At 42.1% G+C, this 25923-nt stretch overlaps 1 protein-coding gene across 3 annotated transcripts in view; it reads left to right on the plus strand.

Moving 5' to 3' along the window:
* The window catches only part of robo1 (roundabout 1), a 108748-nt gene that overhangs the window by 77039 nt on the left and 5786 nt on the right, over positions 1-25923 (plus strand). For all 3 annotated transcript variants that reach the window (XM_066285976.1, XM_066285974.1, XM_066285975.1), the window contains exons 3-6: positions 18190-18471; positions 23608-23874; positions 24658-24810; positions 24876-25000. In XM_066285976.1, the coding sequence (XP_066142073.1) occupies positions 18190-18471; positions 23608-23874; positions 24658-24810; positions 24876-25000 (827 nt within the window). The remainder of the gene's footprint in view (positions 1-18189; positions 18472-23607; positions 23875-24657; positions 24811-24875; positions 25001-25923) is intronic.

Genomic DNA, 25923 nt, shown 5'->3' on the forward strand with positions numbered 1-25923 from the left:
TTCACTTCTGTTAGTCGATAGAAACGGTATTTATCTCGACGAAAATGGAGTTACGTGTTAATTTTAGTTTTTTCACGATTTTGATTGCGACTTGAGTAGCATCATTACGTTGTCGTCATGACGTCATTTACAGTTGCGAAGTGAAATATCACGGCGTCCTAATACCAAAGTCGCCCACTGTATATCTTTGAACCGTGCGATAAGATACGTCCGTAAAATCGCTACTTTGAGGAGTTATGCATCGTGTAACGTCTTACATCGCACGAGTATTGACAAGTTACAAACAGTAAAAGCTAAAATAAATAAATCACAAGTGTTCCCGTAATTTTGCACGTCGTATTACACACAACGATAAAGGAAGTACTTGTCGCGGGGCCGCTTTTTCACTATCGCCCCGGTTCACGCGGAGCGGCAACGCACTGTATCTGCATCGTGCTCCTCTTCGTGACGGAAGGATCGGCACACGGGGGGAGTGAAGGAACCCTCCGGAGCACGCGGTGTCTTCGACTTTTCACTCGAAAACGCCACTTTCGCGGGCGAAATCGGACTCGGCCCGAAAGCGCCCCGCCGAAATTCGAAAACCGAAAGAGGAAAATCTCTGGCATCAGATTTATCCGCGGCATTAACGATCTTACAGATAAATTTGGAAGAGTCAGCGCCACGTCACGAGGCGTTAAATAAATCGGCAAAATTCAAAGAAGCAAATTTTGGCATTTTTACAGCAGTCTTATGTCCAGGCCCGTGTGCCTCCGCTCTCCCACCAATTCCCGCGAACGCATTCGAGGCCATGGAAGATATCAATCTTCCGGCAGAGAACTTTCTGTTCGATTGTTCCCTGGATTGTTTTCGATTAGTTTATGCGGAAAATTTTGCATTAAGAAAAAAAAAATTGTTTCGGCCAATCGCGGCGAGTGCTTTCGAGGTCATGAGGGACCCGTAAATCCTATTAAAAAAAAATTAAAAAAAAAAACGAACGAAACTGCGTGTGTCTCCGCTCGCCATCTTAGGACTGAAAAGTCGCTTAGAATTTTCTCTTCGTCTTCGATGAGCACTTTTGGCCTCTCGCCTCGAACGGGCTCGCAAACGCGCCCGTTTCGTCCTGAAAATGGGGTGTAGCCTTAATTTACGACAGTTGACATCCCGACATGGCCTTTATGCATGTAAGCGTGTGTACTGTTAAACCGGAGGTCACTGTTTATCACTTCCAAGAAGGAACATTGTTGTTGAAGGCGTCTCACTTTTATTTGAGATAAATCAAGCAGAAACGTATCATCTCGAAAGCAATTAAATCGAAGACATTTTTGTCGGCTTTTGTTCCCTTTGGTCGTAATGGCCGTAATGCTGTCTTTGATCTAAAGCTGTGAACTGGCTCTTTTTACCGTAGAATCGAGATGAATGCGAATAATCGGGGACTAAAATTAGATGAGAGATTTCACATGGAGATCTCGTAGGTACTTTGCAAATATTTGCCAATTCACGCCTAATGGCAATAATTTGCCAATATTGACATCTTAAAAGTGCTTTTACGCCTGCCTTTTATGTGCTGAAGATAAAGACGTTCTTATTTCCTGGTTTTTGTTATTCCAAAGTTCGCACGGTCCCTGTATAATATTACCACGAGTATTGTTCGATTTAATGGAAATATGAGTGTACGAAATTAAGTTGGTTTGACACGAGAAACATTTTAAATATCGATTGCGTGTAGCTCCTGTTTTTCATTCAAATTACTCAATTGGAAACCTATTTGTTTCCACTAATGCGCTATTTTAAATTTGCCACTGTATAGGCATGATTAATGGACACAGTTTGCTTGTCATTTTAAATTAAATTTCGAAAATTAATAGAAAACGGTTTTTTCCCAGCGCGAATGCGGATCAATGGAAAGCGGAAAATATTTTATCAGACGTCAAGCGAGCAATGAATGGAGGCAAAGCCTCCCTATTAGTATTGACACTTTCCTTAAAAACAGCGCTCCAAAACCCTCTTGACTTACGACTTTCCGATGATACGATAAAACGCGTTCCCCAAATTGATAACGCTCCCCTTTCCGGCCGGTGCATCCCCAAGTGGATCGATGGCCGGCGTTGCCGTTGTGCCTCTCGGCATTCCGCACTTTAGCCTTTTCGAGGTTCCTCGTTTCCTTCCCGTCCTGCGGCGATAGTTTTCATATTTTCCACTGCTGCCAAGCAGATTAGTTTTCTCCGGTGTGTTTTTCAGTTCGAGTAATGCCGGCGCTGAGACGCTGAAGAGAAAACAAACGTGCGCGGACTGATGGTGCGCAGCTGCGTTCCCGCAAGTGCTTCGCCGTCGCGGTATCGATAAGCGATCGTAATGAAGAAAGCCGGTTGCATGTACAGAGCGTCCCAAAAAAAACGCAGCGACACACTTTTACGGGCGGCGGGGGACATCAATGAAAACTGTTTCTTTGGTAAACGTTGGCCCGCAAAACAAAAAAAATTGCGTTAACTTCTAGTTTGAAGAATTCATCAGTGTGCGCCGGCGGATCGGAAAAGGAGCCAGATCCTGGATCTTTTCTTTTCCGGTTCGTCGCAAATATTTGGTCTACGAAACGCTTATTCATGATGAGGAGAGCCGCTTAGCAAGGACGACGGCCCGTTGCTCACGTCTGCGAACTATTCCCGGAATATTCCATAGGGTCCGCCAGTCAATAAAGTACAAACTTCGTATTGAAGCAAATGGCCAACATTTTGGACAAGCATTGCTGTAAGCCGTCGTTTATTTACCGACCAAGCAACGCCTAACGCGAACAAAAAGTGATCGTAACGACCAAAACCATGTCACCTTTTCTCTGCTCAAACCGCCCATTTGCGGGCATATGTTCATTAAAAAAAAAAAAAGTTTGCATTGACGTCTCCCACCGTCCTTTAAAATTAGTCGACATACTTTTGAGACACCCTGTATAATTCCAACCTCTGTAGAACGCTTCGTCTTGATCGCTCCCTTAAAGGTGATTACAGTTCGGAATACGCCCAGGTCACGACCCAACTCGGGTGGAAGCCGTGAGGCCTCTCTGGGGCCTTGTAGATTTTCGAAAAAAAATATCTGTCAGATGTCAAAATTTGAGACTGCCCACTGCATATTCTTTGCCCATCAGAACGCTAACCCTTTGATTTATATCACTGACCCAAGCAATGAAATTAGTACGATATCTATCTGGTCACGGGCTCTCGCCCAAATTGTCCGATTAGTGGGCAATTCATTATTCACATTATTCACACTAATTTGAATCCGGCCCATTATAAATTGCCTTGACGGAGTCGGATAGACCAAATTTATCGAGATGAATCGAGATTTGAGCAGGGCATTGTATCCACAACAAAGCCCTAAAGCTTGCAGAAATTGGTCGAAGAGCTAAGCTCCAAAAGGGACTTTTATCTCTGAATTCGAAAAAGGGGTTGTTTATGTTCCTCTGCATGTATATACAGGTTTTAATTATTGCGATGGTATACGGAAGTTTAATCCTCGAGGCGCATACGGGCTGTGCATACAAATCCGAAAAACAAATGGATCTATATGCAAGTTCTGGAAATTTCATTATGTGCTCTATAACGTACGTTATTCTATAGAGTGGAACTTCTGTTACCGCAATTTAACGGATCTTTAAAGCAAAAAAATACTTGCGAACAACATTTCTAATTATGTTTTTGCGATGTGAACGCCGGTTTGGGTAGGAGAAATCCCAAAAAAGCGATTTCGATCGAAATCAATGTACAGTGGCGGCTGAAAGTAAATTGACCTATGAATTTTTCAACATTTCCTAGGTAAGAGGAACGATTTCCCTATTCCTTTTTTTTTAATGATATAATCATCCAATCTGGATAAACAATGTTGATAAATTAAACAAATGTTTTATAAACAAATATACGTAGTATTAAAATACAAATTATTATGCGGACCAAAATAAACGGCTATTTTCTTTAGTCGTCAACGCTATATTTATTCTCTATTCGTTCTCACCCCCTAGTATTCCCTTTGGCATCGATGTAATTAGTTTGTTAATTAAAGTTTCGCCTATTTCTGCCCACGTTTGCACTAAATTTTCAAAAAGTTCGTCCTCGTTTTTACGTCCTGGCTCCAACTTTGTTGTCCGCAAATAATCAATCGAGTCCAGATCCGGCGACCGGGACGGCCATTTGCTAACATCCATTTTTTCCTTCCCGTCCAAAATGCCTTTTACTTTACTGGAAGCAATGAATGGATTTTGCTTTGTTTGGCTTGAAACTAATCCATCAGCCGCAACGGTCGTCCTTTTGCTTCTTCCACTTTTTCGACGAGGGAGGACGTTGCCGTGGAGGGGAGTTGTTTTTTTTTTTTTTTTAATAATTCGTGGAACGGTGGCTCTCGATGGCGAATACTTGCCGGCAATATCGGCGTGGCGGAGGCCTTTTCCATGGTCGGCAATGATTCTGGATTTTGCCCCACGTGGCGAAGCAGCTCCTGACGGCGTTTCGTTAAGTAACGCACGCGCGGAATCACCGTTAAAAACGCAAAAACTCGGTTTTTAAACCGCCAGTTAATGCGTTCTCAATTGATTTGTGTCCAGCCTCGCCTAACTCAACCCTTCCTGTCCGTAAACTGAGGCGATAAACAAACAGTGCCAAAAAGGGGGAATTTATAAAGTAAGTACTTTAGGGCCCGCTATTTTGGCTTCGTGGGCTTCGTCGGGCCAAGTGCGACTTTCGAATTTTCTCTACGGAAAAATCCCTCACGTGCATGACCGTCGATTTACTTTCCGCCACCGGGGCATGTAAATCTGGCAGTGATGCCGGCCACTTCAAAATTTTATCACCGTTTGTTGATTTATCGATGTAAAAGCAACCTCCTGAGTACTCGATTCATTAAACAACAGTAAATATTGTACTTTATAGGCTGTAAAAGCTGATAAGGCTACAAAAATGGCGCTCTCATTTATCTTTAATGGCATCTTTTTATGTGGCCCTGAATAGGGCGCGTAAGCAGCGTTCATCTAAGATGTCGAATCTACGCGGGGGTTGTAAAGGGACTGCCGAGCAGTTCAAATATCCCGTTTTTGCGTCCCCTTTAATCTGGGTCAATAATGGACGAAAATTAGGCCGTAACAACTTTTCGAGTCCGTAAACTGTTCAGGTATGCGTCTCACGCAATTCAGGAGCCATTCATCCACGTAACTACAACCACATTTAACAACTTTTGCTGCCTACGCCAATCCAAAATCTTCAAAACATCAGTGTTTGTGTGTCTGTCTTGTTCTTGGCGACGCTGAAAAGATGCCATTAAAGATAAATGGAAACACACTTTTGAAGGCTTATCATCTTTCACTGGCAGTAAAATATAATATTCTACGGTTATTTAATGAATGTAAGAAGTTTGTAATGGGATATCTTTGATCCTTAAGTAAATAATTGTTTCTGTAGCCTCTTTGTAAAGGTTTTTAATGGTGTAAATGATTTGTGATAGTTGGTATCGCTCTCGTCCATCAATGCGAGAGCGCGCGAGGAGGAAATCCTAAGATGAAATAGCCGGGGATTGGTTGAATTTAGTTCCAAGTCCCGTGCAGCTCTGGTTTTCTCGTAGTTCACGTCGGAGGTTCTTTAAATTTTAAGGAAAACTAATAGGACGGCCCTCGCAGACGTACGTTCATTATTCTCCCCGTATACACCTGGCCATTTCTTAACGTGAGAAACTACTGGTCCTAAACGTAAAAAATTGGCGAGTACCCCTCTGCATTTGGAATGCCCGCATAGGGCCACTGTTTGTTTTGAAATGACGCATTTGGGGAGCACGGGGATTTTTCCGATTTTCCATCGCGATCCATGTGTGCACCGAAACGGGGGCAAATGAACGAGGATCGGTTGAACACTACACGCGAGTCGGGGTTTCCCGCACTTTTAACCTTCAAGGAGGAGGCACTGCGGCCGCTCTCGCTCCCTTCCGACATCATTCGGGAGGGATCCCAGGGTTTTCGGAGTGAATCGAAGAAGTACGCGAAAAAAATGTGGCAAAAAACCCGCGTAGTGCGCCTCACGCACGCCCCTGGGTGTTTTTACTTGACTTGCAATTTGTCGGATTTAAGCGTTCGCCAAGACGATTTCCCCCCGCATACATGCTACGGAAATCTACTTCTGTCCACCTCTTTTCGTGATCTAATCTCTTAATTTCGATGCCCCGCGCGCCCCTGCCGTGGTATTAGGTCAGCTTTGGAATCTCCCAAATTGGAAAATAGTTTTGAAGCCACTTCAGACAGAAACTTATCGACGTATGTAGCGGCACGACTGCCAGGATTTTTCGGGCCCAGTGGCGTGTCGCGAACGTTTCCGAATTTATTCAAAGCGAGCTAGGAAACGTCCGACCCGCGTCCGGAAGCGATTCGCGGCCCCGCCTCTTTCCCCGGCGTCAAATTTGGCGTTACTTAGTCGCATCTAATCTTTGCAACAATCCAATCTCAAACAATAGGGACCTTATCGGTGCAAAATGCGTCTTCAAGTTTCCATCTCTGGAGGGTCATGAAAATGCAAATTGAAGCGGCTTAATTATCGCCTCGAGGCATATCAGTATTGTCTGGAACGAGACTCTGGATAGCTGGAAAGACCGTGGAAATCTTATCACCATCGTTAATACTGACGCTATTTGCATAGCCTGCGAGGTAAATTAGGAAGAAGATGCAGCTATTTATTAGTTATTTCATAGAGAGTTCGCCCAAAGGAAACGCTATGGGATCCGTGATATTTACGGGAAAAATCTCTTGAATACATGAACAAAAGAAGCTCTCCGACCGGTAATAAAAGGTAGGTATTGTTTGAAGGAGTAATAAATTTTTTTCCACTGCATTTCCTTGCATTCGGAATTTCCATGGAAAACAGAGGGTTTCCTCTTGAGAGTGCTTTCCAAGCACACTCGGGTAAAGAAAGGAACAGGGGTGTTATAAATAAAGTTCTAATGGAGGAAAGGGACACTTCTTGTCCCTTTTTTTTCTAGCAGGACCCACATTTATTATGTGGCAAGTGACTATAAGGATTCCGTGGTGTATGAGCAAGGCAGGAGTCTGCAGCAGTGCCGAAAGTTCATAAAGAATTTCCCATGTAATAAAAGACCCTGCGAAGCAGGGAGAAGCCTGATTTAGAACCGCAGTTTCTCGTCAAGATACACATACACAAGTAGCATTAACTTCTTCGCAATTAACAAGACAAACAATCAGAGACCTCAAGTTTCCATGCGTTGATTGTTCAACAATAAACAACACATGCTAAATGGAGGGCAAACAACTGTAAGGCCACAGTTCGAAACACAATAAGCTTTCCGGTCAATGTGATGGGTAATTCAAATAATTTTTAAAGTGATGTTTGTCTAACTAATAGAGTTTAAAATAGCCGCGTAGATCGAGGCAAACGGGCCCCAAAGGCACGCAGGTGCAAGTGGAATTTGAGGAATAAGAGCCTCCATCAGGAGTTCGATGTTTCTGAGGAGTTACGGCGGTGCTCTAGATGGCCCAAAGCGCCGCCTTTTTAAGCGGTAGAATTTTCGCCGTAATCCATTAAGTGAAGTTCACTTTTCTGACGTCCAAGGTGGAAGCTGAAAGAAGTTTTTATTAGAATTAATAACTTTTTGCGCCCCGAAACCCGCTCCCGCCGCAGTCCCCCCGAACCGAATGGTTGTCTGCGAAGTTCCAGGGTCCGTAAGGGAAACCGTGGCTCTCCGAATGGGGCAGTCGCAGCCTCGACGGCTGGTGTTGTTTCGCCTCTACGATTTGTTAAAACGAATCGGTCCTCTCTGACAGAGATTTTAATCCGTCTTCAATTTTCCGACGACAATCGAAGGGGGTTCGCAGAGCAAACCCCGGAGCCTTCGAACGAGTCGCAAGTGGATCCCCTAGGTGTGGCGGTTTCGCCATTGATGCACTTTTTTCCTAACTCGTGGCGCCCCGTAACGGTGTTGGGGGCCCTTTCGCTTCTGCGACTCGATAACGATGGCAGACCCCAGAGAAAGAGGAGACAGTGAGGAACGTTGGACGAAAGTGTGAAGTTTCCGCGCACGAGGAGACCGGCCCGGAAAAACGTTTGGACGGGTCGTTGCGGGTCTTCTGGACGCGACCCCCCGAAAAACTGCTGCCCCGTTCCACTCGAGAGGAGTTCCTGAAAGATCCTCCCCGTGCGAGGACCCGCAGGGGCGAACTGCGCGGGATTGCCCGTGGTAGTTGCCAGTTAGTTCTTAATCCCCCCTAATTCCCTCAGTGTTGGTAATTAAAAATCGGAACTAATAAACTTGCTAAACTGTTCCGGTTAAATACCACTCGGGTTCCAATGCACCGGCCATTTATCGTGCTTTGCCGGGTATTAGAGGCTTTAAACTTTCGCCTAATAAAATAGTTAAAGTTCAGGGGTAAAACTGAAGTTCACCGAGACGGAACCGGAAATAAGCCCTTAGGCCAATACTCCAAAACTGGGGAAAGTTTCCATTGCAAATATGCATTTGCCTTCTATTGTTTGCCAGGTTTCGAATAAAAACTTTTAACACTCCCATACGTTTTAAACACACTCATTTTTAAAGCATTATCGCGGCTCTAAACTTTTACCACGACGGTGGTCATTTACTACGCCCTTATCTCAAACCCTGTCAACCCCACGACATGGGCAGTTACGGAGTTAACTATATAGTTTTTATGGCGTGCCATAAAACCATTACTTCTGGTATATGGGGAATTTAGGCGATGGTATTAGGCCATAATACGCAGCAGTCGCTCGAATGTGCGGAATAAGCTTCGATGTTGCTGAAACTGTACGCTCGTAATTTTCCACGATATTTCAGCTGTTTTGTTCTCTGGAGGGTGGTAAAAGTGCCCGAACGGGGAGAGGACCGTAAAGGATAATTTGAGGATTACGAGAGGTGCGTCGCGGGGGTGCAAGGCCGAAAAAGATGTTTTGCAAACCGGCGAAACTAAATCGAATATTCCGACGCCGTATTCCTGCTATTTCAATAAAATAAGACAATCCAATCACATAATTTTCAATCGCCCTTTAGCCAGACTGCGAGGTGCATCTTTCCGAGATAGAATCGTCTGGATTTTCCAGAACTCTGCCGAGACTTGTTACGGGAAAATTGCAGTGCCCCTGGCAATTGTCGGACTACTCGAATTTACATTTCCATTTTGTACACAGGAAAAGTCCATTTCCATGCACGATTCCTCTGAAAGGGCCAAAAAGGCACGAAAAATGGTTTTGGAACCTCGCCGGGTCTAAAAACGTAATGATCCGCCAATGGCACATTGTACGGGAGCGCTTCGAATTTCGTGGTCTAGATTGGAAACTTATTGGGCTTGAACAAGGGGGATGAATAATTTCGGAACGTCACCCGGTCTCGGGCCGTTCCGACGCATCATCGACGTACCGCGCTTAGACCCGCCACTGATCGCCACCATCATTATTAAACATGTCCTCATTTCCTTCCATAGTGCTGCAGTCTCTCCCATTCCGTGTCACCTTAAATTGAGCCCTGAAAGGGGCTCAGCAGGATACAGTTCTGGCCACTATAACCGTAAATTCGTTTATTCTACATGTCTGAGATGAAAATTGCTGTATTCGCTTTCAACGGGGAAATATAATGCAATTCTCCCCGGAGGGTAGTTTCAAGGGTAGGGTCAAAAACGTAAAAAGAAAGGGAAAAATGTGTATAACAGAAAAATGGAATTTGAACGTTCCGAGTGCACAGCATCAAAGTCCGGCAATAAAATTACCATATTCAAGATAAGGTATAATTTAATTCCGAATTAAGTATGTAATAAGGCCCCACGATCGGACTTTTTAATTTGCTTTATCACGTGTTCGCATTAACATTTTCTACAGTTATACAGCCCTTTCTCGGGCATTTGACCGTGCTCGTGGTCATGGTCCATCGCGAATAAACTACTGGTTCAAATCTGTTATTACTTTCGAGCATGTTAGATGTCTCGATATGGTCTCAGTTCGCTTGCCATCCAAATAAGTGTTTCTGTGGTTTAATAAACTGTAAAGTTCGTAAAATATGGCGAGATTCGAACGGAATTAGCGAGAATATGGCGGCTGTTAACGTTTATGGCGAGCGTACTACTGAGTGAGTAGTGTGACGTTTATGTCATCGTTAGAGCGAGGAATGAAGCGGCACAATTGTGATAAAGGGGATTTTAAACTGCTCTTTGAACGGGTGAAACGTTTCCTCGAGACCAGGAGATATACCGCCAGTTCCAGAGATGAGCTACAACGCTCGAAGCGTTACGATCGATTTTTTTCCCTTTCGTTTCGGCAAAATTACACATATAATGGACGGCCATTCGTCCTCGCACGGTCTGTTGGGGCTCGTTTTCGGCCGCTAATTCCCACGACCGTCGCGTACGCACCGAGCGGGCGTCCGCGACGCGGCCCGACGTTCGACCGATCGCGCGCGATAAAAATACGTGTTGACTCCCGGTAAGTTAACGTGCATATTTATCGCACGCGGTCGGTCGGACGGCGGGTCGCGTCACGGATACCCGGTTCGCGCGCATGTGCCCAACGACGTTGGCCGTTCGGTGAGTTTTAATGGCGAATTCGGGCGACGTTCCGTTTCGAATTTCAGCAGTCGAACGATAAACGCGCGACTCTCACTCACTCCCCATACGGTTTCTATCGGGATTGGGTCACGGACTAAATATTTATACTAAAACACACATTTTACTATGACAGCACGGTCTTTGCTTACAAAAACCAAATTGTTCTACTCTCGAACGGAACGATCTGCGATCGATTTTTCGCTTAACAATTTTAATACAATCAAAAGATGACGTCGAAATCGCCAAAAATGTGTTTGTAGGTATGCGGAGCACAGTGAAATCGTTAACACACACACTTTCTCGCCCGTGATCGTACCACCATCTTTATTTAACCTGCACACACAGGCGTTATCAGTTTTAACCCGTTAATCCGGTCCGTACAAGACGCGCATATCATATCTCCGTCCTTGTTATTTAAATGTTACGCTCCCCCCACGCACCTTAGGCACGTACGTGCCATCTAATCCGATGCACACGCAAAGACACCAACTGTAGTCGGCTTTCGAACCCCTTCCGAACCGCCTCTGGCACTTTAAAAAGAACCTTTCAAAGTTTGAAGGACGTCGCAATTTTTTCGAGAATCGCCATTCAGTCTTCTGACGTCACTGGCGTACTGCCACAATGTCCAACTGCGATTTTCTGAGCCCGATACGCTACTCATAACCCGACTGTTTCGTAAGCAGTGGTGTAGTTCGAGTCCCGGGGGAGAATGGAATATTTAAGCGGCGAGCTATTTCTCTAAATTTTTAGTGCATTCCTACGGTTACCTAGTACCAAAGGTTTCTCGGGCCGCCACTGACCTTCCAGATGAGTTTTTTTTCAGCGCTGCAGTTTTCTGTGAAAACCATGGAGTTCGAATGTCCAATTTATTTGTGAAAGGGATTTTCAGTTTGAGCTTTCAAACCTTTCGGCATTTTCAACGTCTGCTCTCCGCGCTAAGAAAATTCACCATTTTTCAATACCTTCTTCAATCAGTGGCGCAGATTAATTCTCAATGGCGTAACGAATTTTTAATTACCGTTCGCCTTCGTTCCAGCAATATACATACTTTCAAACCGGTTTCACCTCGTTTCCGTAATTCTCAAAAGCAGCTTAAATAGCAAGCTCCCCCGCATCTAAACCTTCGTTAAGCCGCCCTTCTGCTTTGGATTCCTAATGATCTATCCAACAAAAAATCCACCCCTAGGGGATTTAAACTCCCTCTAGGAATCAAATTGATTCGGTATTGCGGCATTAACGATATAAAACTTGATTTAGCTCTGGTGAACAATGACATATGCTTTCGGCCGCAAGTCACGTGTCTGATTTGCAACTCGTATATCACATCGTCCCCATGAGAAATCAGCTTCTGATAAGTTTCCAGACTTGAAAGTTGGTAGTTAAAATATTGTAAAAACTTTCGCAATTTTAGTCTCAAAGCTTTCAACTAAAAGCTCCAGAAAGTTTTTGTGTTTAAAACCCTTTAGAAAGTATTTTAGACCATTAGCTAATTACCGTCATTTAGGACTTTTCAGTATGCCGACAGACCCGGCCATCCATGCAAAAATCAAAATGGGAGGAAGTGATACGTCTCCCTAAATATACACGTATTTGTTCGTTTGATTGGAAATGAACATTAATGACGTGAAAGAGTATAATGGTGCCCTGTTTGAGGCACAATGGGCCGGTAGTTTGACGACGTCTCTATTGAAATGGGTGTATAGTGTTTCATGAGTCAGCTGGACCATAATGGAACGTTTGTTTGCGCTTTTGAAACGATGCTAGTTTATTCTAAATCTGAAACAGCCAATGAAACATCTCGATTTCTATCGGAATAGTTCCCCAATGAATTCTGGAAAATCTTATCTGGAAAACGGTCGGTCTGAGCTTGTTGTCGTCATGGCAGCACGCAAATTCGCAAACTGAGAGTGCATCCCATTGTTTCAGTATGGGGCTTTCGTCGAAAATCTGCTTTCAAGGGGTATTATCCCTGGCTGTTTTGCTTTGATTACCATAGATGCGGCTTAAGTAGACAAACTGGGAGTACGAAAGACCTTTTCAGCTTTTATTTTTAGTTCCAAATTTACCCCTGGAAAAGTCCCCGGCAGAGACGCCCTAAATTATTTGCTCGCATTCGATGTTGCATTTCATTTTACTGCCGCAACATTTTAGGGCAATAAAGTGAGTGGGTGAGGCAAAAAGTGCTCTTGTCGAGGAAATGATGCTAAAGCGAATAATATCGTAAAATTTTACAGGCTAAAATTGCAGGCTCTGTCGTGTTAACTCTGGTACTTTACATGTTTCGGTTTTATGGGCCAAGTGTGTTTTTGATGGCTTTAATGAAATTTTGATCCCCAGAGATCTAATTAATGCTAAATTATTAATGTTTCAATTCGACGTAAGAATAAGGATGCACTGATGTCGGCGAAGGGGTACGGAACTGATGCGAATGGTTTCTGTGGCGTTGGGTGCTTTCGAGAAATCCACCTACCTTCGGACGCCATCGGACATCGCAATTTTATTACGTAAATAAAATTCCGGTCATCTCCTCAAAATGGTGAAGTCTCGGTTTGTGCTCCGAATCTGGGTACAGGCGCTCTAAGAACAAATCAATCGAATTAGAGCCGCTCTGGGAGTTTTGGGGGGATTTTTAAAAACACGGGTGTTTACGTCCAACTGGAGACTGCAGCGCCTTCCTACGGGGAAAAACTGAATCGGATACGCACGAAGCAAGCTAAAAAATTCTATAACCGTCTTGGGGCGCCGCTGGCGGCTTCCATTTTGAAACTAAACGATTCGAAACGAAATTGAAAATTTGAAAACGTCGGGGCCGAGCAAAAGTGCGGATTATCATTTTCCACTATTTATCATAACCAGCAGCGTACCAGCGTAATAAGTGGGTCTCTGGGCACAGTTATACGTGTGTCCGCCATATATCTTGAACTCGCCGTGTAAGCTCCGTATAGGAGCTACAATGGAAACAAATATTTAATCCGAATCTTTCATTTAGTATTTAATTTTGCCGTGAATAGACAAAGCACAGCTAATGGAAAAACGAAATCCTCTGACTGCAGGAAATTAATCGCCTTAAACGTTTAATGTTCCACACTGGGCATTGCAGCCAATCGGGATTCCAGACATATTTCCAGCTTAATAACGTCGGTAGAAAAGAAAGTTTTTAATTGAATAGCAAAGTTTGTAACAACTCCCTTTTACCCGGCCGCTTTATGCATGAGTTTCCCCAAAATGTGAGAAGGGATAGGTACAATTTGGGAGGGAAAATTGTGCGCAAAGTTTTTCAAATCCACCAGCTCGGGAATTTACATTCTATTCTGGTATTTAAATTTTAAATATGCAGAGAAAAAGGTACTTCCCGGACTTAGGAAAGGAAAAAAGTTACCGCTATTAATGGGTAATTTCAATTTGATTCGCTCCGAGATGAAACTTCAAAATCCCTCTTAATTTTCCCTATTTAAGAAAAGTGACTTTTTCGCCCTCCTCATCAGTGCCTTTATCCACACCAAGACAGATTACTTTTATTTCCCAAATTTATCTTGAGGCCTTTTAAAGAATCTTATCCAGTAATGGAAGTTCCCGGTTGTTGGTAGAACTTCTAAAAGAAAATCTCTCGAAATAATGGCTCCAATATCAAATGTCTTTAATTTAAACTTTCCAAATGACTGATTCTTGTTCGGTCATTAGATGTTTAATTGGGCCCGATGAAAAATCGCAGCCATTCCTGAGAGTTTTCGGCCATTAATATTGGAGAATGGAAAGATATAACATAAATGACGGTTGGAGATTTATGCGTTCGAATTGCTTTGTATTCACTTATACCTACAATCACTTAAATATAGCTCAAACGCAAAATTATTGGGAAATCTAGCGTGCAATCCGGAACGCAACCCCCCAAATTGTTCGTTAAGCCACCCTCTCTTTTTGTTCCGGGCATAATGATCTATTAGGAGGAAAAAACGCAGGCTTGCGGGTAATCCGAACCCTCCGGGGTATAATATTTAATTTTGAGTGTAACATTACCATTGTGAAGGTCTCTTAATGGAACCATATGAGCGTCACTTAAAATAATGGTCATCAGCGTCGGACCCACAGGAACATATTATTCTCTGTAATATTCCCTTTTAATAGCACATTAAGCTTTTCTTGGCTCCCAAAATCCATTCTTAAACGCCATTTTACTCCGAATTCATTCATTTTAATATCAGATTTAAAAGCTTTTTTCTCATCTTGAAAACGCGCTTTATGCCGTATTGCAGGTATTTTAAATATGAACCCTTTCCAAGAAACGGCCATTAATCATTGAGCTTAACTTTTCGCCGGAAAAAATGGCAATTTTTCACCTTAAAACGGAGATTTCACATAACAAAGAGCAATTTCATTTCAGATTTCAATTAGTTTGGAAAAGCGAAAGCTTCTCCTCACATTTAAAGCTTTGGTACGTGCTTTCTTCGCTCGCGTCGTTATGAAACGTCTTCGACGTACCCTCCATTATTGAATTTCCTTTTCCCTGTTTCGTCTCTATTTACGGACTAATCCGTAATTTGCCCTAAACAAACTCACCCCCGACGAAAGCCCATTGAACTGTTTGCTTGCAATGGACAATTACAAGTCAGAGTTTGAGCCATTGCATCTGGCACGATTCAATTCGACATAGGAGGGATTCTCCTGTTAATGGTGGGAAATCTAATTTGCAGTTTTGGGGTGGTTTATCTTTATTAGCCCTACATATATTGCAGTTTTGGGCTATTAGATGTCTCTGGGGTGTGGTTCGGATACTGAAAGCGGCCCGACATTCCACATGAAAAAGGAAAAGATATCGGATAATCTGTGTTTCCGTTCCATTATATATTAAAAAAAAACATGTTTTATGGAAGGCCCGCCACATATATAGTTTTTCTTAGAGTCGGGAGGCTTCAGCACGCAGCTACGTTATTTTTCCTTCTTCGAAAACAGTAGTCTTTCAGGTGTTTTACGTCTTGTCCTCGGCGGTACGCCACTGACATTTCCAACACGAACCTACAAGACTAGTTCCAAGGAAAAAACATAATTTCGGAACGCATTTACGTATTTTATCGTTAACGGTATAGCTCGATTCCTAAAGGGATAAAGAATTTTTGAACTGTCGTTCCGTTTGATTTTCGACACATCTTTAAACCCATTTCGTTCCCCCTCCGACATTTTCGAAATCGATTTCGACGACAAAAATTTATAGGAAAAAGCATAATTTTTCAATGCGCCCTCCGAGTATTGGGGTGCTTGACCGTCAGTCATGTTAGGAGTTTTCACCTGCTTACATAGTTTGTAATTAGTAGATGCTGCTATTACTGTAACCATCCGTAACAGAGTTGAAGATCCAGAAAAATGGAACGGACTTCTTTAATGCCTCCGACGTATTTCATTAATATCCAGAAATTGAATCCTTAACGATCGTCTTCTGCTGTTAACGACTAAGCCTCAGAGCGAGTAAAACATTCCACTCTCGTCACATCGGTAAACTAATAGAAATTCAAACTGAAGAAAAACTCAACGGATTTTCCGTCTCAAAACATCTCAAAGGTTTTCGAAAATTTTCGCATAAGTTCCCGAAATCCAGAGGTTTTGGAAGAAATCTAGATGATTTCCAAAAGAGTAAAATACTGATTGGGTTACCTCAGTAGGCTTCTTGAATCTTTGGACCCAGTCGCTCCCGCTCCACGTTCGAAGTATGTCGGATCCCTGGATCAACAAGATCGAGTTTCCCTTATGATTGAGCATCGCCTCCATATGGCTTGAAAACCAGGAAAACCACACGACTACATCGCCCAAATATGTTATCAAAGGGCCTCATTAACCCCAACTTCCGCCCTAAGAGAATGTCGCATTACTAGGCATATATTATTTTAATCCCTCGAATTTCGGGAGGTACACGTATACACACTCGAATGTTCATTTAAATGTGGGGGGATTAAACCATTTGCTCCCCAACCCCTGCAATAACAGGGCTGTTTATATGATCTAGTCGGGGGCGAAATGAAATTGGCCCTAAGTTACAACCACTGAAACACCTATAAATTCAATCGACTTTTGTATATTAACTAATCGTGTTTGTTTCGTTAATGTATCACCGAGATGTTTTCATTATCGTTAAAATCGAAAAATTAGTGGTTAAGGGCCGTAATTATTAAAGCAACTTTAACGGCTCATTTCTCAATTTTTCTAAAGTCCACTTGCACCTCCGGGGATAAATCAAATAGTCAAGAGTGCAACATCGATGTGTAGGATATAAATGGAGTAAGCAAATGCTGCAATGGCTGGCTCAGAATTTAATTCTGCAGAATAAATTGGCGTGAACCGGGCCTAATGGCCTCGTGTCACTTTAGAAAGCTTCGGCTAATTTGTTCCGATGCCCGTCGAGCTTTTAACCGAGTTTTAGTTCGAATTTGTTGTCGGCTAATTTGCGGAAATTTTGTTAAAAGTTGTGTTTATTTGATCGAGCAAATTTGGTTTAATTCAGGAGAAGACTTTGCGGGCTTTCCCGTAGTTGGAGAATCGAAAAATGAAGTAAAATTAATTATAAAATTGAGAAACGTGGCTCCAGATGCGGGAGCAGATAATGGTTTTTTGGCAAAAGTTCATTATGGCTTCACGCGAGGTGCTCTCTATTACGAACTCCCAGTGAGAGTGATTTAAACTAGATGAAAATGGGTGCATGAACACCCTCTAGGCTCAACTGCTAAACTTTCAAGTTGGTGAGAGATTCCTAACTGCTTACTACGCCACTGAAGAATTATGAGAAATTATCCTATACATTTTAGGATAATTTTCAAAAGTCAGGGGCGTGTCTACAAGGGCCGCCGAACTCCAGGTTTGACTGCAAGAGTTCTAGTTTAACACAAAAAATTTCGCACTTTACAGCGTCATTGTTTTAACCTTTCGAAATTCATAAAATTCAACATAATTCCGTTAAAATTCACAGTATCCGTAGGGATCTCGAAATGGATTTACTAATAGAGGGTTTTAAGATTCAAAAATGGTGTACAATTTTCCAAAAATATTCGAATTTTTTGTAAATTGGAGCATTAACAGATTGATTAACGGATGGATAACGGTGGCCAACTTGAGGCCAAACAAGCCATCATCTTGCTCCGGCCTTCAACACGCCTAAATACGTTGTTCCGGTACGATTACTACGCGATTAAGAATATTTTTTTAATTCAAAAAACATTTGAAAACACCCAAAACATGATTCCGTGGAATTTTCACTCATCAGCGGCGCCTCCGGAACCGTTGATCATTGTTCGATGTCAGGAATTAAAGATATAAAAAAATATATATATACACTTTTTGACACATTGCTGAAAGATTGCTGTAAAAATATCCTCAAAATAAAAAAAAATATATATGCAACGAATTTTAAAAACAAACAAAATTTAATTGCTTTTAGATAAAAGGGGGTCAAAAAGAGTGCTGCTGGCATGTCCTGAATAAAATATTAATTCGAACCGGAGCCGGGACTGACAGAGACATGGAGTTTTCATTACGATAATCCCGGAAAGCCACCCTTTTACCCCCTTTTACAAAACAACTTATTCAAAGGGTCTTTTGACTCTTTTTGCGTCAAATTATTGACTCACCCCGTACTTGTTTTCTTGCAGTTCTTCGCGATGAATTCAAGGTGGTACCGACAGACACAAAAGTAGCCGCCGGCGAAACTGCTCTTCTGCTATGCGGCCCCCCCAGAGGATACCCGGAGCCCACCCTTATATGGAAGAAGGATGGTAAAGTGATGGACATCGATGGAAGGCGAATGAAGGTGCTGGACAGCGGTAACTTGATGATCAGCGACGTGAGGCAGCACGACGATGGGCGGTACCAGTGTCTAGCCCATAATGTGGTGGGCAACAGGGAGTCCCCAACGGCCACACTAAGGGTCTATGGTAAGTTTTTACGCTTGGTTTTTTGGATGATAAATTCATCCGATGATAAATAAATCCGACATTCGGGAGTGTTCCCGCCTCGGTTTTATCGCAAGATATATGAGAGTTGGGTAAAGTCATTTTTCAAAAGTTTACTGCTGCATCAGTAATAAGAATAACTCAATCGAAGTGAAAGAAATGTGCAAAGTTTGATGTTGGTATTTCGCAGGATATTAGGAAGTTGCCTGCCAGGGGTTTATATTACGTCATAATATGTAGTCGGATCGTAAATCTAACGTACGTCAGAACTATTGAGAACAAGCCAGGAAACATGTTTGACGCATGGAAAATGGTTTCCTTGTGGGATTTGAAACATTTCTGATTGATGGATGCCTGTAAAAACCATAAAGCACGCAGCTTCTGCAGCTCAAAACTTGGAAAAAGATATAAGTTCATTCCTAAAATTCTTTGTAAACTTTTAGAAAGGAGAGGAAGAAATCGAAAACTATTCCTTTCTCCCTAAGATGTGGATCCAAGGAGGTATGCTTATGTCTTGTAAGAATCTGAAAAGTAATTGCTTTTAAACTTTTAAAACAACTCTTGGAGAAAATTTAAAATTAACGAGAAAACGTCTTAGTCGGGTCCCTTTAGGTGTTCTCAAGATCCACCGGATTGACAACGCTCCAGAACTTGTGATTGTTGCATTTGTTTTTTTTTTAATTTTAGTTCTTTCGTCCGAAGTAGATATCCTCAATGGTTATTACGTAGTAGTCGTTGGCACTCAGATGTATCGACTATCTAAGGACCATCAGAATTATAAATAATTTTGAATGCCTTAAATGTCCCATTTGTGAGTTTGACTTCTCAAAAGAATTATGAAAGCCGAGAAACGTGCCATTTGCATATTTTAATCTTTTAGAATATTTTGTAAGAAAGAGTTTTGTAACAGGTTAATGTCTCGAAAGAAGAGTCGAAAGAAGGTTAAATCTCGAAAAGAATGAAATAAAAATGTGACACACGAAACATGACGCACGGAGTACCGAATTCCGCCCCGGCGATGCGCGGACTGTTGTCAAATCGACACTTTTCTCAAAATGTCAGAACTTTCCTATTTGACATAAGACCTTGAACGCCATGACTTTTTGTGCAAGCAAAAGGCAATCAGGTGATTGACAAGTGCGAGGGAGACCGACTGCCGTTTCCCCTTCCATTGTCGACGATTGGCTGGCGTCGTTGACTTCCATTCAGTACGTTTCAATCCGAGGAGGGGTGCAGATCTACGTGATTTCGAAGGACGCAAATTACGCGCACATGCACAAATTCGAATCGTCCTTCGAGAACAAATTGATCATTTACGATAGATGATAAATTTCCATGTAGCCTCACCTCTGTAAACGTCACGGCAGAAATGGTTCTTTCAGAATTCGTCAATTGAAAAACGAACCTTTTTCGTGACACGATCTGTACTCTGGGGCTTCCGGCTTCCAAGTCCACGACGGTGGCCCGTCTCCTTCGCATTTATCGATATCCCAACTGCCTCCTGGTTGCACCCCCTAAAACCCCATGCACGAAAAAGCTACTGTATATTATTCCATATTCGCGTTCTGCAGGCCAATATTTCGACAGTGTTAAGAATATTGATTCCAAAAGTCTTGGACTAAATCCGTCTCTATTTTTGGGCCATTTCCGGATCGATTTTAATTCCATGTTCGTCACAAGCAATCTCGCCAATAAAACGCTTTTCCCTGGGTCATCTGAAGACGGAAATAATGCATATCATACGACGAAGCCGTCTTATCTCCCGAAGAGAGTTTTGACAGACGGCTGTTTACTTTAGCCGATGTTGCGATATATAATACGTACATATTTCTGCAACATGGAAACTTTCGGCGTTTCTCTGCTTCCTGCTCAGCTTTCCCTGCATATATAAAATGAATCCTATTACGGATGCAGCAGTAAAAGCTCTGAAAAATTGCTCCCTCTCTCGTATATTTCTCTGGAGATAAGCGAGTCTTGTTTTCTGTCATTTTGAGTTATTGAAAGGACTTTTGTTTGCTGTATTCATCAGACGAATGGTTTGTCGATAACATGAAATATTCATGTATTTATAATTTTATTTTTTATACAAAATTCTGCGGTGGGTTTTAGTCGCTTCTGGCGCCATCCAGCCCGTGCAAGACCGAGGAGAAGGTGGAAATTTTAGTTCGCAAAAATCCCAATACACCTGACGACATGATGCCAGTCCGGGTGCGGAACCCCTTGCTGATATTCTCGTTGAATACGCCAGTGGAAGTTTTTATAATAATCCTCCTCTGACAAACGCCATCGGCCTCGTTTCCTTTAGCAAAAGAATCGAAAGTCTTGCCACGTAGGTCCCTTCAAGGTTCACTTGAATAGAGCTATTTGTCCATACACTGAAAGGAAAGTTCCGAGATTACGATTTTTACCTATAAAACCCCCTTGAATGCCTCAAAATTACCTGCAGTTTTATTTTTATGGTCATCGATCCTATCGACGTTATGCGGACCTCCAACGGAGTCCCTAATACCATTTAACTGCTCGGATTTGTTTCTAGTGCGTGCCGTGGTATCCTCTAGTTCTTTTTTTGAGGTCGAAATGAGAAATTTCCCTTTTATGGAAAAACGTTTCTCCCATTTCTTTTGATAGATGAGAAGTCGTCGCTGCGATTGATTCGGGTGGTGCTCAGTGTGACGTCGAACATCCAGTACGGTCACGTCTGGTCCTTCAGTTAATTACCGTATTTATTAGCACTCGCTCCTAAGCCCGCACCATCACCAGGAACTACGCACCGAATTCCGTTGCCGATTTGAATTAGAACGCAACTTCACTATTTCACTTATCAAGAACTCAGATCAGCGTGTGGTTATTAGCTCTGGTACTTCGACTATAAAGTTGTCGGATTTACTGTTTCTGGCAAAAGGAAGGAGTGCACGCGTCCATGTGAAAATAACTCGTCTGCACTTAGAACTTTTCAAAACATCGCAGATTTGAACAAAAAATAAGAAGTAATTTTATTTGTCCATTTTGAATTTTAAATTCCGATTTATTTCGGTTCTGGTACCGCGATGCCAGATTCGCTGTTCATTAAAGTGGAAAAGGACGATGAACCCCCGTAAAATTGATGAATATATTACGTACAGGTCTGTAATACGGTTTTTAAGGGAGGCAAAATGTCGAAATCTTTGGATCGAATACATTAATTACAGTCTTTAAAGCCTATTTATGTTGTGTAATTCCATACGAAGGAGAACGGGCTTTCCAATTGAAAATTTCGACATTTAGTTTGCTGCTAAAAAAATGATAACTTGAATATTGATAATATTAATGGGAAAATTACTATTCACAAGAACACTACATGTAAGTGTGTACTTAGTAACACTTAACTAAGTTAGTAGAAAAGCTCGATTGCGATGCGGTCTGCCGCTTAATGTGATCTAGAACTTGAAGTAATTTAATCATCAATGTTTTAGTAGCGTTTTCTGTTCAAAAGTGTCGTCGATTTGAATTTGTTGTCGAAACGAACACGTTAATTTTGTTCCCAATCATGGACATGAGCCAAAACTGCTAATGGAATAAGTGACGGCCAAGGAGCACCGACTCCCTTACTACCATCAAAATTTCCACGTTTGGCATTGCTTCAGTGAAAATGGAACTTATCGTTGTATTTTTCATCAGAATCCGGCATCATTCCTTCTTTTTTCACAATTCCCACAGTTGGTCGTTTTATTCTTGTTCGTTTCTGATTAGAACCATCCAACCGAATCGAAGTTCCATTCAACGTGGGGTTCTCAATCGCGTTCTTCACAAACCAAGATAAATTGCTCAATTTTAATCGATCTATTTGGCAAGAAGGGCAGTTTTCAATCATATCTAAGGTCGCATCGAAACCCTTGACTTCGTCGGAAGAATCTGCGTCGCAGGGACGTAGACAAACACTTTAAGCTATCTAGGTGTCCAGATTATAATTTTTTATTAGGTGCTGTATCTATTTCTCGAATGTCGTGAGGGCTTAGACCTGTTCCGACGGGATGAGCAAGGACAGTCAGAGCTGTCCTGCTTCACGGATAAGCCAGGACCTCAGTAGGGTGTCATGTCCAACTAAGCTGATTAATAAGTACACGTCATAGTTTTTGAATAAGCTTAAAATTACGTCAATATCTGTTGTAACAGCTCTCTTTTTTGGTCTTTATCGTTTTTTTGCTCGGATCGTGTACACGACTGTAACAGAAGAGCGGTAATTGTGTACATTAACAACCTTGGTAAAAGGCCCAGGACTGTGTATGCTGTGTTGGAGGTGGAGTTATGCGTGTGGGTGTACTCCTCAAGGTATTCGGCAGTACAATTTACGATGTCACTGATGCGACCCCATCGCTGCGTCACGTTGCTTTAGGGCTGATTACATTTCGGTTTCAGAAGTAACTTGTAAGGTCAGTGTTTGCCGTGTTTAAGGCTTTAGTTCTGCCACCTACATCGGCCTTTGCATGCATCAGTCCCTTGCCGCACACGTCGAAACCATCATCAAGCATTGAGCGAGTGTCGTAAATGTCTACGTTTGTTCCTTTCGAGCGCAAAGCTCCAGCCAATGCTTCGCTGAAGGATTTGGTGCCACCTAGGGTAAACCGCGTCCTACGAAAAAATAAAGCTATTAGTGTATACAGCGTGGCCCAAATTTCATATAGACTCTACATAAAATGTACTGTTTTAACACAAACGTTGTACAAACTCACGGTGGTTACGTTACTCACTGATATCAAATGAATTCAAAGGTTTATGACCCCAATACTTATAAATTATTCTTCAATCATACGGTTAGCGATCATGTATATCGAAACAATTTCGCTTTTTGTTTTTCACTGTTTTTTTCCCTTCTAGGTAATATTACCAATCGCTTAATCGTCCCTTTTCTAGTCAAAGTTCACCGAGAATTCCATCTAAATGACCGAAAGTTTCGCAGTGATTTGACCTCAAATCCCGTGCTAAATGCATAATTGCCTAATTTCCTCTAGAAGGCGTCCACAATTATAATTACTGGGGTTTGAGGCTTAATTTTCATAGTTTTAAATCACCTATCTGAATGGGCCGAAGTCCAACGAGGTTCTTGCGGCGAATTGAGTCACATTTTTTTTTTCTTCGCAGTGAAACCATTTTTCCACAAGGAACCCCAGGACGTGGAAGCCCTCGCCGGCCAGAAAGTAAGCTTCAAATGCACTGCCGACGGCGACCCCTCGCCTAATGTAGTATGGAGCCGAGACGATGGAAAGATGCCCTCAGGGCGAGTCTCAATCATCGACAACAAGTCCCTACAAATCGAAAACGTCCAGCCAGGTGACGAGGGCCTCTACATCTGCAAAGCTGAAAATCTTATGGGAACAATATCGGCGAAAGCTTCGTTAGTAGTGAATTGTGAGTGAAAATTTGCAAGGATCATCGGGTTTATTAAACCAGCTAGAAAGTGTATCAAACTAGCTGCTCAGCAAAAATGCTGAACATTCCCTTTTTCCCTCGCAATTGAATTGCAAAGCGGAGCTCGTTTCTTTCACTTTTATTTCGGGTTTATGTTTTGAGTCTGGCAAAAAGTGAAACTGCGCCCGTATGTTTAAAGCGAACTTGACATTAAACTACAGTAAAAGTTTCCAGACTTTGCCTCTAATAAAATAAATCCCTCCGAAATCACGTAGGAGCGATCTTCACGCCCTTGCTGCCAGGAAAGTTTGGGCTTAGCGATGAAAGTAGTGATCCCAATTTCATTTTGAAAGTAAAGTTGAATGTGGAAGACTTTTGGAAAGCATTCCCTAATATTAACACATGTTCTTTGTTGTATTCGCTACGAAACCGAACATGCCACCCTCCTTGAATAATTACGAGATCAGAAAAAAATTTAAGTGGTTTTCGCAGCCTCCCGGGGGGTCGCCTCTGATTTACAATATTCCCCCCAAAATGAATTTTCGTCATTCTCGGGTGATTAACAATTTTTAGCTGTAAAAATGTCTTCCAAGAAAGTACCATAACGTCAAGTTAAATGCGAAGAAGGCAGTTTTAAAGGGGAATAACCCCAACCCACGACCCAGAGGGTTAGATAAATTTCCACACCGGTCATAAACAAGCAGTTTTACTTTCTTGTGCATGCTCGACACGGAAAATTCCAAAACATGTTTTTTGCGTAATAACTTTTCGACCTTTCCGCAGCTCCTCCAGTGTTTGTTGAACGGCCCAAAGATCAAAAGGCATCTTTAAATGGGGTGGTGGAGTTTCATTGTTCCGCCACCGGCAACCCCAAGCCCTCAGTGTTCTGGAGTAAGGAGGGGTCCCAAATACTGATGTTCAGCGACAATTCAAATGGTAAAAAATTCATCCTAAATGAAAAAAAAAAAAAAAATGTTCTTCCATTTGTCAAATTTCCACAGGACACATGCACGTAAATGCCCATGGTACCTTGCGGATCCAAGGGGTGCAAAGGGAAGACGCTGGATGGTTAGTTTGCAACGCTTTAAGTGTTGCCGGTTCGAATAGCGTCAGAGCCTTCCTGCAGGTGAGATTTATACCGCAATTATCGGTGCCTATTTTTCTATGTTTAAAGGGCCATGTATTCTAATTTAGAATGAATGCGATATCCATTTACACATCAAATTTTCGGTGTAACGATAATTCCCAAACAATGATGAATGACCGAAAAATCGCCGGCTGAATGGGTTGTAAGTTGGAATTACAACACGCAATGGCTCAAATTGAGCTACTTTGAAAGTAATTAGTTTTTGGCGTGCAGACTTTTCACGCTAGCAAGGAGGTTCATTTTCCAAGTTTGATTGATATGAAGTTGATTTTCCAAGGAGAAAATATAGCCTTTTACATTTTTCCTTTGAAAAATAACTGTGATAAACGTAGCCGTTCTTCACGAGGCTGTAAAAATATTGTTGTTTGACTTAAGAACTGGAGAATGCAGGAAACAGATGGAGAAAACCATTGAATATCTTCAGGTACTTTTGGAGAAGTAGTGACACATCCTTAAAAGAGTCACGCAATTCGATGTGCCCATATTTACAACCCCGAATGCATGTCCCGTAAAAGAAAAACCGATATTCATCGGATTGTCAAGAATTCCAAGTACAGTTTTCAGCGTCAAATTAATAGTTTTCATGAAAAGTGGTCCAGAATTTTCGCCGTTTACGTCGCAAATATAGAAGATAATCGAAAAAATTGAATAAAAAAATTAAATTGGTTTGAATTTCAAAGTTCACGTACGGAAATAAATGGATAAAAACTTGCCAATAGGCGCAATTACGCCCCTGTAGAAAGTATTTTTACAGTAACGCTGTCCGAAAATGAATAATGTCTTTTTTTGCCTATTTATTTCATATATTGTTTTTGATCGACGTTCCAAACCCAATCTAATTTTTTTTCTTTATTTTATGACTATAGTCAATTTAATTTATTACCTGTAATAATGAACTGCCA

The sequence above is a fragment of the Euwallacea fornicatus genome, chromosome 9 (assembly GCF_040115645.1).
Source record: "Euwallacea fornicatus isolate EFF26 chromosome 9, ASM4011564v1, whole genome shotgun sequence".
NCBI lineage: Eukaryota > Metazoa > Arthropoda > Insecta > Coleoptera > Curculionidae > Euwallacea > Euwallacea fornicatus.